Consider the following 13,643-nt stretch of genomic DNA (forward strand, 5'->3'; position numbering starts at 1 on the left):
GCCAAAACTATGAGGTACTTAATCTGTGATGCATTATAGAGCCCAGTCCCGTACGCTACAACCCCCACCATCTATCCCAGAGATTCCTGCTGTCTTTGCTGCAACGAGCGTAGGGTGGTGAGGAAACTTTGATGAAGACTTTTCTTTTTTCTTGTTCAGTTCTTCCCCTGTGCCATTTTCAGCTTCTCTTTCCCCCATAAGAGTATCGGTTTGGAGCAGAGCTGCTATAGGAGTGGGAGTTCAGGTGTGTCTGGGAAGGGGTTGCTCTGGGAGCAGTTAGGGGCTGTACCACAGAAGTGGTCCCAGCATCCAGAGGATCTTCCTCTGCAGTCCCCATAGGGGGACAAAGTCCTGCCCAACAGTGAGCTGCTGTACAGTACACTCCTCTGAAACAAAAGGACAGGGACCACTGTGCTTGCCACACTTCTTTATCGGCAAAATCAGAAGCAAAGGTGGAAATATTAGTAACTCAAAAATAGAATTAGCAACTGCAAAACATAATGCTTGTGTGCTTTTCTGAAGTGATACACGTTTTGGCAGGGACTGTAGCTCAAACATTGCCTTAACTTTGGTCTTTATACTACATTACATCCAACAGCTGCTGGTGTCCACTCTATACTGTCCACATCCATCCCTCAACATGGCCTTTATTTAAGAATACAACCATGGCATCTGTCTGTGAAAGACATCTGCTTTTCCTGCAGTCCATCAGGGAGACCTGAAGCAACACTGAAAAAGTGACTCAAAGGATGTTGGTGCAATTGCAGGCTTCCCTTAAGCAAACGAGCAGTATCTGTCCTTGCAGGGTCTTGGTGCTGCCTGTGTGAAATGAAGTAATGCCACGGGCCCCTAAAGCGAGCCAAACCTCGTCTTGACCTGCTTGGTAAATGGGATCACTATAGGACCGTGTTAAGAAAGAAGGGCAGTGGGAATGGATAGGACTTCAGTTCCAGAAGGGAAGGAGGGTGTTAAGGACAGAAATGGTGAGCACGCGTGAAAAACGTGTGACATTCCGTACTTTCTAGATTCTGGAACAGAACCCAGGGTTGGATTATCCCAAATTCCTCTTTATGGGGTGATGCACAGCAGAGAGAATCTGGTGTAACTTTCTTATCTTCAAGGCCAGGGATCCATGCAGTGAGTCTAAAGGACTCAACCTGCTGCCAAATTCTCCACAAGCTGGTACACTCCTACACTGCGGGATTTATTTTGTTCTTCAATGTGCTTTTGGAAGCAATGATGGGGGACCATTAACCCTGTGATGGAGAGATTTCAGGAGCTGTCCTGGGATTTGTCCCAGCACTCTGTGCTATCCCATGGAATATGCTGGGAGAGAGACTGGGTTTGTCATTCAAAGAATAGCTTGGGGCTATCATGCTTTCCCTTCTGATCTGACCTCTGCACATGTTACTGCATCCTGAACCTCTGAATGCCTTTTAGCCCTGGCTTTCTCACCAGACCTACCTGTGTTTTGGACAAGGACTGTGTGGATAAGGTGCAAGGACAGCCCCTCAGGAGGCAGTCCTGGAGATAGAAGTCAACCAGCCACCTTCTTCGCTGTTATTGCAGTTACTGGGGTGACTGCACTGGTCAGGCTACTCTTTCCAAGAATTCTTTTTTCTTCCCAGTGTTTTCTTCCATTAGGTGGAACTGTAGAAAGGGGTGTCTGAGAGAGGTGTGAGATGGAAAAGCTCTCCTGCCTGGCAGGTCACAGGACCTGAACAGAACCAAAAAGTAGCTTGCACAAAATAGCTTTTGCTGGCAAGAAGTATGTGTCAGTGCCATACACCAGTGCACTGCTCTGCATCATCTGCACAAGCACTGCGACGCTCCCGGGGTTGTCATGCTGGGAGGCCTGCAATGAGTTAATTTCAGCCTTGACTAGGAGTAAAACTGAACAAAAGGATGATGCTGGATATTGGGGCCGTACTGCAACTATCAGGGCTGTGTGAGCGAGTTCCTGGTGGTGCCAGTACGTGGCTGTAAAGAACTGGAAATGAGCACACGGTTGTTGGAGCTATGTTAGCAGTAGCATTGCATAGTGAAACAAGGCACTTCCATAAACACCCATATCATGTTGGAGAAGAACACAGATAACCCAGGTTAAAACTGGGATAGCTTAATATTTCTGTCATATTCATGTGGTTTAATGTTTTCATTAGCAGGATCCAGAGCTTTCATGGAAAGCTATATGAAAGAATGAGGTGTTTCAGTGGCATGAATGGAGGGGTCCTGCCCCTGTAATCACAAAAGAGGCATGGTTGTGCTGGCTTCACTAAGACAAGAATTTCATTTTAATGCATTTCTAGGCAATAGAGTAACACCAACAGTAAATGAGAATGTGTGCCGTTGGGCAGGCTGACGTGGAAGGGAAGTCTTCACTTGCATCTTAAGCTGAGATCAGCAAAAAAAAATAAGTGGTAACATAAACTGTAAAAATCTCTGCTTTCTCACATGTACAGCAGGGTGAGTGGAACTGTAGATTGATTTAATTAAACCTTAGAGAGCAGAAACACAGGGTTTAGGAATAGATGGTGGAGATCCTGCTGATGAATACTGCATACTACCCTGCTAGCCACAGGCATGCAGAGCACCCAGCAGAGCCCCTTCGCACCTTACCACCTTACCAGCAAACTTGGTCAGTTCCCGTTGGGCCAGCCGAGTCCCCCAGTCTGTATTTCTGCCCAAGGAGAGGAGCTAAAACCTTAACCAGCACAGGCTCCATCTGTGCTGCAGCACTAATACAGTATTCATCTCACACCGGCCTTGCTTGTGTCTACGTGGCTGCCCCGTAGCCTGTGACCTGTCTGTGCAAGTATGCTTGATGAGGCACGAACACAAGATCATTCTTGAGTTCAGTGCCTCTTGAGAGCCATTGTAATCAGAATTTTCTGAAACTGAAAAGAAATATAAAATAGACTTCTGGCTCCAAAATCATGAAATGTCCCTTTTATGCTGGGTTGGAACAGAATTGGAATTTCACTTAGAGACTGAATGTGTAGGAAGACATATCACAGGTTGCTTTCTGATGGTGCTGTTCATATGCCTGTCAATGTTTGAACATTGTATGTAGCCAGATGCTCAAACTCTGCCTGTCCCCTGGACGTGGCTGCTTGTGAATCCAGTGCAGTCACTTTCACACCCCACCGTGTCAGGGCATTTCCTGGATAGACATCAGCTTCCATGGGATAAATAATTCCATTTCGCACATTTTTCATTGTTCTTTTGTATTTCTTCCTTTGAAGGCAATGCAAAAAAACCAAATAAAAATTAAGTACATCACATGCCTGGTTAGCCTTAGGGAATGTGGGAAAGCAAAAGGGAGCTCTCCGGGTGTGAGCCAGGAGGAGGCTGTTGGGTTCATAGCCACAGCCCTGTAGGGCTGCATCTGGCCATCTTTGGCCATGCATCTTATCTCTCTACCTTTGCTTTACTCAGTTTTCCTGGATGAAGGGACTGGTGGGATTCATGCCTCCTTTGGGATGAAGCCCTCTTTGCCAGTCTCACATTGAGCAGCGGCTGTAAATCCCAAGCTACCAAGGAACCACCAGAGCTACTTGGAAGAGGGAAGTAGTTCAGGTGATGTGATGTAGTGCTAACAATTACTTGCACTTCAGCTTCACCAATTTTCCTTGTGCACGGAACCTGCGTTGAGGCTGGCAGCTGCGTTGGTGCAGAGGTGTACAGCCGAGGTGGCACCTGAACCCTGACAGCAGTTCTGTGTGTGCCTGGAAAGCTGGTGACAGGATGATGCTCATCTCCTGCTGTTCTTAATGATCTAGATCACTCCTAGTAATCTGGATCCTAGTGATCCTGTATCTGGATGCTATGGATGCAGATAAGTAATGTACGCATTGCTAATCACATGCATTATTAGTATATAATCAGCATACAGATAAATTTACTTCAGCACGCTGCTTCTATAAGCAGCATGGCTCTGCACTGTTTTTTCTTGAAAATGTCTGAACACGATGGTGCCCCTGCAAATTAAATTGGGGCAGCACCTCCATGACCAGTGCTTTGACGCACCAGTATACCCAGATGAAAGTAAATGAGTGCCCGATACATGCCTTTCTTTCTCAGACACTTGATTATTTCATGTTTTGCATTTTACTGCTTAACGAGAGTCATTTTCTTGGACCGGTCCAGGTGCTCATGGGGTATCAAATGCAAAGGGGTTTCATCTCTCTCCCAAAGGATGTTCTGTGTAGCCAGTGCCCCAAGGGAAGGTTGCTTCATGTTCTGGATGAAGCTAGGACAGATGAGGGGAAAAATGGACTGCAAGTCTTTGGGTGTATTGCAGTCTCTAGAATGCCAAGCCACATGGTACCTTTCCAGACGTATGTTTGGTTAGAATATACATTATCTAGATACTGACTTAATAGGTTGGGTTTTTTTCTTTTCTCAGCAGAAACCCAGAAAGGCAACTCCTCAGACAGGAGAAGATACCTTGAACGGCCATCTTCCCCCCGGCTGGCAGAGCTATATGTCTCCCCAGGGCCGAAGGTACTATGTGAACACCTTCACAAATGGTAAGTGGGGGTGGGGGCTGCAGTAAATGTGTCACCCTGACAGTACAGATCTGTTGCAGGGAATTGTGTCTCACGTTGATTTTGATGACAAAGCAGGCTCGGAGTCAAAGGAATTAATATGACCCTGCCACCATAGGAAAGAAAATAATTATAAGAAGATTTAGTCTTCTGATCCTCTGTCATCTCAATTCTGACCATTAGAAGACATCTGAAGCTTTTACAAAAGACAGAGAATGTAAAGTAGACACACCCCTGCCATAAATGTTTTAGAATATAAAACACCATTAAGGATATAATTTTTACTACACCCCTAATACGGAAATATCCTTTCCCTTTAGTTAGAGATATTTATGTGCACATACGTACATATAGGTAAAGCCGTCTGATAGAACGTCAGCTATCACTGAAGCACCATTAGGGGAAAACAGAAATAGTTAATTGAAAAGTTGCTCAGGTCACAGTCAGCTTGCCCATGGAGACAAGAGAAGAAAAATACATGTCACAGGAGATCAAAGACAGAATTTTCAGTCTGTATTTGTGTATTTTTTTCACTGTCATGCTAGTAGAGAAGCAGACTTAACTCATGATCTTATCAGCTGCTCAAGACCTGTCAAACTTGTACCACCCCTGGCTAACCTAAGACTCTGTGTCTTCCTGCTTTTCTTGTCGTGAGCTCACAACAGCATTGCAAAACAGGGACTTGGGACCAGCAAAACCAGATTTCTTTAGCAGAAAGAATGACAGAATGACAAAGGAGGAGAGGACAGCAAGAGTTCACCTTGTTCACAAAGGAGTTGAAGCCATCAGGAATGACCACTGGCATTCCTCTTTCTGACGGGAGAGCAAGGAGAGCCACAGGCTGTCGCAACGCACCTCATGGTCCATTCAGGGACTGATGCATTTTGTTTCAGAAGCCTTTGGCCTAGAACTTGGCCAGGTCATGATTTACCCAAGTGTTATGCACGGACATCTCGTAGGACCCTCCAAAAGGCACATTGCCATTAAACGCTGCCTTCATTTTCAAGCACAGTCTGCTGTGGCTCATGGGCAGCATCCCTGGCAGGGCTGGGGAGGTCAGTAGGAGTTAGATACCCTGTCCCCACTGCAGTTCAGAGGTGGGTGAGGAGGTGATTAAAATCAGTCCTGAGCCATCATGGTGATAGACCCTTACTCACAAGCACTGGGTTGAGGTCAGATAAAACCATTAAGAGGCAGAGCCTGGTTTTTATGGGAGCCTGGTCTTTCCCCTCTGATTCCACAGCTGGGACAGTCTGAAATGATTTTTCTCGTGCCCCACACATGCAGCAGAGACTGTGAGGGGTCAGTGAGTAGAGCTTTAGGTGCTGATAGCAGTAGTGTTTCCCAGGAAAAGCGTGAGCACTTTTCTTTCTAAGACACTGTGCATCCTGACAAACTGTATTGATAACTTCTTGCAGGACAGAGGTCCTGCTTCAGCAGGGCTGGTGGAATGTGGGAGGCTTTTTTAGAATAAGGCACAGCATGGGGAAGTAACAGCTCTGGTATCTGTCCGTGCAGCCCAGAAGAATCTGGATGCTGCGTCTGCCTGTTAAAGGAAGATTAAATTAGAGATTACCCACCTAACTACTGTTGTGTCTGGTCTCAGCCAAATGCCAGCAATGTTCTACATGTATTAATCCCGTATAGATGGGTGCAATAATGTACAGACTATTGTAAAACACGAAATTCTGTGTAAGATACAGTCAAAGGTTAAACATGCCAGTGAGTCACTAGAGGGAAGAAAAGGGAACTTGGGGCAACAAAGTGTTAACGAGTCAGTCAAACAGAGTAGGTCCCACCCATCTGCGGAAGAAATATTTGCATCTCCAAGGGAGTGAAGCAGTCCTTATTTTAATGAAGACAAATCCCAAACTATCTCCTGGACAAGGAGTAAGTGCTGTGAGACTGAGGGTGAAAGACTAAATCTGTCCCAACCCCCTTCAAAGGGCTTGGGAAGGAGCCTTCCCAGAGGCAAGTAGCATCCCAGAGCTGCAAATGGGTGTAAATTGTGAGGCAGACTTTCTCCTGAAGGCTCTTTTTAGATGCAACAAGGCATAAGGTATGCTTGGAGAAGGGAGCTCTGTGTAGCACCCCACCAGAAGAGGATAGCACTTCAGAGTGCTAAGAGAATGAGAAAACTTTCTGGTTATTTTTAGTCTAGGTGTTTTAATGGTGGTGGGGGGTTCTTCACTTTTGTCTTCCACAAGCCTCTGTACCTGCTTTGCTGAAACTAAATGTTGTGAATTAAGTATCATATTAGAATTGTCCATTAACATAGCTGCACTGGAAGCTGAGTTTAAGGCAACTTGGATAGCACTGAAGGTTATGGTAGATGTTTCAGCTGGGGGACCTCAGCCTGTCTACTCAGCCCTCCCAGGGCCTTCTTCTCCATGGAGTAGGTGAAGGGCTGGCACCAGGAGCCAGGTGTGAACCCTCTGACAGGCAGCAAAACACTGGGACATATACTTGGACTGTAAGGGTTTCCAGGGACCTTGTTATGCTGGGCTGCACTGAAAAATGAGTTTTTCTTCTCCATTTGGAACCTTCTGTCAGAGAGGACTTCAGTTTTCAGTCCTGAAGTGGAAGGAGGTTCTGACTTCAGGGCATTTTAGGCGTGTCCCTATGTGTGTCTCATGCCTCCTGTTATCAGGACCTACAAAGCTTCCTATTCAACAGGAAGAAACATTAAATTGTCCTGGAAAGGCTCTGTGGTTGCTATCTGTCATCGACCAAAGGTAGATTCCCTCCCAGGCTCCTCTGAAATGTTCTCCAACTCCTTCCATTTCCAGGTCAGGATCTGGACATGGACCAGAATCACTGAGCCAAATCAAGGGTGTCTTCTCAGGGGCTGAAGCACCAGATTATCTAAAGGGACTGTACAACTTCACCTTTGTTACAGTGGCTTGTACTTTATGCAGATGTTTTTTTCTTCCTTGAAATTTTTGAATCTAGGAAGGGACTTCTAGGTCTCAACCATGGTCTGAGCTCTGCTTGCTGAGAGAACAAATGGTATCAGAGAGGAGATGAGTGGTCATTCTTCCAGCTTACAGCAGCTCTCTCTGGCTGCTGCGGAGACTTTTTTTAATGCATTTTTTTCCTCTTATTTTAAATAACTTAGAATATCCTTCCTATCAAAACTTTTCTGTATTGTTCGCTCTGTACTTCTACCCACTGAGGCTGAGCCAGGCAGTGGAGCTGAAGCAGAGGCAAGAGGCTATCTGCTCCTACTCCAGCTTGCAGAAATTTGAGAGGAGAAACAAGTAATCACTAGAATAAGCACAGAGCCATTCAGTGGACAGAGTGGGAGATGCTAGGTAGTGATCTGGGGGAGAAAGTAGCGAGGCAGTGAGTGGAAAGAAGGAAGGGCTTCTCTCCGTGACACAGAGCATCCAGGAGTATCCTCAGCTGGAGCACTGCTAGCAGTTCCTCCAAGGTCTGCCTTGCCCGTGTGCTGTATGCACCCTGGGGACCCTGTCCGGCCGCTTCCATCCAAGGATGCAGCTGCTGAGCCTCCACCAGTAGCGTCCTGCTGCAGGAGCTGTCTCTGATGCCACTTTTTCCAGAGTCCAGAGGTACCCAGGCTTGGCCTGCCCCTAAGCTCAGCTAATTGCTGGAGCGCTACACTGTGATCTTTCTTTCAGGGCTGATGTTGGTAGCAAATAGAGCGCTGTGCTTTTGGTTGAACAGTGCTCCGCAAGGTCTCCTGTAGCTTGAAGGCTGCAAATGCATGCTCTTGCCTTCTTTTTATACGCATAACATAGCCCTTAGGCATTGCAATCATGCATCCTCCCTTTGGTTGTCCTTTCCATCATGTCTCTCATGCATGAAGTTACTTATGTCCGCCATATGCTAAGCATATGTGGAAGCTCCAGGCATTGGATTCACTGTCTGTTCTTTTAGATGTTGCATTTGGACATCCTCTGAGTGGCATGTCCTCTTGCAGCACACCAGCTGTCCTGCATGCCCAACCAGTTGCCATGTCAGCCAGTGGGAGGCACATCCCAGAGCAGGGTGGGGATGCTCAGGGCTGTGGCTGGGCACTGGGTCAGGTAAGGGCACAACAGAGCATCCCCCTGCCCTACTCTAGGCCCTTGCTACCGCCCACCACCTTTTGAAGGTGGGCACTAGCAAGAGCAGGCTTTTTTGGCTGCTTCATAGCAGTTTTAGCACTTCCACCACTGACAAGCAGTAGTCAGAGGAGGTATGTGCCCTCTCACCTGGTAGGACTGTGGTTAAACATGTATACAGCCTCTGGGCAGGGCAGGTCTGTGAGCAGAGACCCCAGTGCAGGAAAGGCAGCTCATTTACAGGAAGACAGGTCTTAAAAGCGGCAAAGACAGTCTGAAAGCTGGCTCAAGGGAAAACAAACTAAAGAGAAAGGGGACCATAGTTAAATGACAATAAGAGTGCAAAACTGCTTGGCAGATCATACTCAGCCCAGGTAATCAGCGGTCCCTTGTCAAAGGGAGATTTGCACCAAAGGAAATCCTGCGAGGATCTGTTCGATATCCAGTAATGAATGGCATGTTGACATTGACAGTACTTACTCAGATGTTAATTTTAACTGAAGCAGGGAGAGAACATGCTGTGCTGCACAGAACAAGCGCAGAATTCACAGTCATCCTGCAGCTGAGGGCACACGCTGGAAGATCAGGATGCTGTTCAGTAAAGATGCACTTAAGATTGGATATTTCATCAGAAATATTTAAGTGACAAAGACAGGCAATGGAGAAGTTTACAGACAAAAAGACGCAGGGGCTCTGGAGGATCTAAAACTGAGTGTGAGCCAGCAGTGTTGTGCTGGTAGAAAAACAGACAGCATTTTCCATTGTATAAACAGCAATGTTGTGTGTGAGGCATGAAGTAAGCCTCCAGCTTTACAAGGAAATTATAAAGCCTCAGCTGGAATATTTTGTCTGTTTGGACTCTACACTTCAGGGAAGATGTGAGCCAGTTGGATAAAGCCCAGAAGAGAGTAGCAAGAATGATGGGAGATGTGGAAAACATGGCCTGTGGGAAAACGTCGAGAGATTGGGGCTGTCTGCCCTAAGAAAGCGAAGATGTGGATGGGGATACAAAAGTAGGCTTCAAGTGCATAAAATGCTGTGGCGGGGAAGATGGTTTGCAATGCCTGTTGTCACTAGAAGACAGGGTAACACACTTTGGTTGCAATGAGGACAGCTCTAACTCTTCCAAGCTCTCTAAGATAGTAAAGTGTGGGAGTAGGGAGTTGCGTGGGAGTCTGCATCACTGGAGGTCTCTAAGAGCAGGTTACGCAAAACCATGAAAAATCATGTTGGCCTTGCTTTGGGGCACAGCAGGAACAAAATGACTTCCTGAAATCCCTGTCAGGCCTGCTTTTTCAGTCTGTAAAGCCTAACCTAAATGAAAAATATTTATTAGTGTAGGGGATGACAAATGCCTGCAACTCACATGAGAGTTGTACTTTATTTGGTATCTTTGTGTTTCCCTGGTTTTTACATATGTCGCATCCAAGTAGGCTGTTGTCACTCAGCTGCTGGTTTGCTTTTTCTGGTTGTCTAAGTCAAAGAATCTCAATAGGAGTTCAGAGGAACGTTTACTGTGCTTTCATTTCATGTGTACCCCCATGCACCTGTGCTGAATATTCCCACTGCGCTTTGGAACAGATCCTGCTCCTTCCTGGATAGTCCTGCCCTCCTGTTCTCCAGGGAAAGGCAGGATTAGCCAGCAAAGCATGGGGCAGAAGCAGCTGGTGGGCTCCACACTGCGCAGTCAGTCTGCTGGGAGCAGGGAGGGGGCACAGCCTTTGAAGAAGATCAGAGAGCAAAGCTGTACAAGTTTTGATGCAGTGGGGCTCTGTGCTGCTCCCCAGCTCACCCCTTTGTGGAGTTCTGCTCCCTTCTCCTGAAAACAGCAGGTGTTGGGTGACCAGTCCATCCAACAAATTGCTTTTCTGAATGTACCTGGCACTGCACCAACTCTGCTTCACCATTTGCTTCCTTCCTCACACAGTGAAGAAGCTTTTTTTTGGGTTAAATAGGGGTTTTGCTTTTGGTGCTTGAGCTATTCAGAGATGGGAACTCAAGTATCCCTTCCAATTCCTGGGGCAGGAAAATGGTTATCTCGATCCTTCTGAGCCTTCATAACACAACAGAACCCTCCCCTGCTGTGAGGCATTAATATTATTGTCAGCTCTTTCCAGTGGTTAGTGTCCTTCCACATTGTGATTATCTGCCTGTGCATCCATAGATCCTATCTGACCATTATCGTATTTCCACCATGAGTGGTGTTGTGTGATCTAATTTTCATTGCCTTTATGTGAAAAACAAAAGGAAATTGGTTCTTAATTGGAAAGAAATGGAATTTATGAGGAAATGTTCTTACATGGGAAAAAAGGTGCTAGAAGAATTTGTAATCAAAGAGCTGGGGTGACTCTATGGAACAAACACTTGTGCACAGGTAAATGAGCCAGTGACAAAGATAGCCCATTCCTGTCTATCTCCACTTGATGGCCCAACCAGATAAACACATTTATCATCCTTTGAAACTTGTTGGACTCAATCTTGAAACCATTTTAAAGGCCTCTGACCTGTAAAAGGTCTTCAGAATGAAGCCTAAGAGAATTTCAGTGTACTTAAAATTTGTTTTCATGGTATAGCCTGCTTTAAGAAGGTTGAGTCTGCACCAATTAGATTACAGTCAGGATGCCTGGCATCTATCTTGTGCAACATCTAGACATCCAAGCTTGTCATGTCAAAATGTAAGAAAGAGGAGAGAGATGCCAAGCCACTCTAAAACAGCTGGAAGACCCTTCTCTGTAGCAGTGTGATTCTTATTTTGCATCATTAACCCTGCAAGGAGTCCTGTGCTGGAAGGACAGTCAGGATACCTGTCCGGGGTTTTGGAGAGTTAAATGCGCGTTTGCACTCTGTTAAAACCAGGACACCATCGAGAAAGGGTGATAAACTGGAAAGAAGTGCATGCAAAGGAGTGCATGGCTGCCCGGCTGCAACCCGCTGTCGTTGTCGTTGTCGTTGTCCTAGTCCTTGTTGTCATTGTCATTGTCGTTGTTGTCAGAGTCCGCAGCACTGACTGGCCTCTAGGATGCTCACTCCCTGCCCTTAGATAGGTTTCACCATCCCTACCACTGTCTGAGCAGGGCAGATGTTGATTTGCCTGACAAGATACCATCTGCACGGTGGACAACTCCATTTGAATGGGGTCTTCCAGTCTCACTGTTTATTCATGAAAAGAAATAATTGTCTTTACCTCTCAATTGTCTTCCTGATGTAGGTATCTAAAATAGCTAATGTGGGCTACACCCTGTAAGTGCCAGTTTCTCTTCACTGACTCTAAGGAGAGCTTCGGTGACAATACCGACCCCACAGACAGGTAAAGCTGGCTGTAGTGAATCTCGTTGGGGACCTGAGTTTACAGCCTAGAACCGAAGTGGAACTTAAAAAATGTCCTGTTTCTTTGCATGGGATTACTGCCCCTTCCTACTCCCATAGCAGAATGAAGCCACGATGGGGTCAGCAGGCAGAGAGGGGGCTGCGCAGTGAAACAGTCTCTTCCCATCAGGTCATCTGGTGAGCACACCTCACATCCAGCACACCTGCCCTGGTTTTCTTCCCCAGCAGCGCATAGGATGCATAGGATGCATAGGATGCATAGGATGCATAGGATGCATAGGACATTTGTAAAATGCCGCACCCCGTTTCTATGCATGGTTCCTACAGCAGCTGCAAATACCCAGACAGCTCACACAGGCACACAAGCACACACCTGTGTGTGTGCTCACACTTCAGAGAGACAGCGCTTTGGGGGAGATTCACTGTCTGAAAAGCTGCGGTACTCATGGGGGTTACTTAAATAACAGGAGCTGGAAGGCCAGGACAACAGCTCTGCAAATCAGACCAGGGCAAAAATATTTATCCCGGGGCAGGAAGCCTTGACAGGTTTAGGACATATCAGAAATATGACTTGTTGGCATAGCAATGGTTGAGGAAAGAAATATGTCTTTACATACTTCCATTGCATGAGTACTAAGAAGGTGGGAGGCCGCGTGGCAGCTGGCAGGAGGGCGGTGGAAGGAGAAGGCAGGCTTTGCAGGCACAGCTCGGGGATGTCTCAGGGACAGCACCTTCCCCACAGCACCTGGCCTCACACAAGGTAGCCCCAGAGTCTGGCATAGGGCTGGCCGGAGCTGTTCTGTTGTTGCAGAGCTGTAAGCCCCACGGAAAGCTTCTATATGTGCTAGAAACTCCTAGATCTGGGCTGGAAAAAAAAAACACATTTGGGCATGCAGTGCTCATAGGTTTGATTCAGCAGATGGAGAAATAATTTTCTGCTGTTGGGGCAATGAATGGGAGACCAATGGTTACTCTGAGAAGTAACTCTGAAGGTGGAACGGTCCTCCCCAGAGCTGCAATACTGGCTTTTCTGCAGCACTCTGTGCCCTTGAACAATACTACTCTGCCTTGGATCTTTTACCCATCAAATTCAGATGTTAAAATCTCCTAGCCAGCGTTTGGCTATCTCCACACCCATGCTTCCTTGGTTTCTCCAGCCTCAGTACTACTACCCACAGGCACACAGCACTTTGCAGTACCACAAGTCCTCTGATGTGTGCTCAGTGTGTTGTCCCACACCCACTGCATGTGCCAAGGGAAGAGGAATTGGCTGTTTGAAGTGTGCAATCAGCCCAGTCTCCTTGTCCCCATCTCCTGAAGCTCCTGCTGCCCTGCAGATGAAGTCTGGGCTGTAGCAACCATGCCTGTGGCTCCGGATGGGGAGAGCACAGCATGACACCCACCCCTCTCAGGCCCAATCCTTCCCTGTGGCCAGGAGGGGTTTGGAGGGATGTTTGTGTGATGCTCTGGAGGCCTCTGTTGCGCCCCCGCCCCAGGACCTGCATCCATTTCTCCATCCAGCTGAGATTGCCTGTACCCGGCTGTGCACAGGGGTGTCCCTGTCCCTTTCTTCCCAAGGTAGGTACCATTGCAGCAAGTCAGCAAGAAGCATTGTTGTTCTGCTGGAATTTCAAGATATGAATGTCCCCAGGCTGGTCTGGGTTGCGAAATCACTGTGTGTGAAGCTTTCAAAACCTTT

At 46.9% G+C, this 13,643-nt stretch overlaps 1 protein-coding gene across 1 annotated transcript in view; it reads left to right on the forward strand.

Annotated features, from left to right (window-relative positions):
* The window catches only part of GAS7 (growth arrest specific 7), a 96,584-nt gene that overhangs the window by 34,654 nt on the left and 48,287 nt on the right, over positions 1 to 13,643 (forward strand). Inside the window, 1 exon segment of the mRNA XM_040580866.1 lies at positions 4,412 to 4,532. Within this exon segment, the coding sequence (XP_040436800.1) occupies positions 4,412 to 4,532 (121 nt within the window).

This window comes from Falco naumanni, chromosome 1 (assembly GCF_017639655.2).
Source record: "Falco naumanni isolate bFalNau1 chromosome 1, bFalNau1.pat, whole genome shotgun sequence".
In the NCBI taxonomy this organism is placed as follows: Eukaryota; Metazoa; Chordata; class Aves; order Falconiformes; family Falconidae; genus Falco; species Falco naumanni.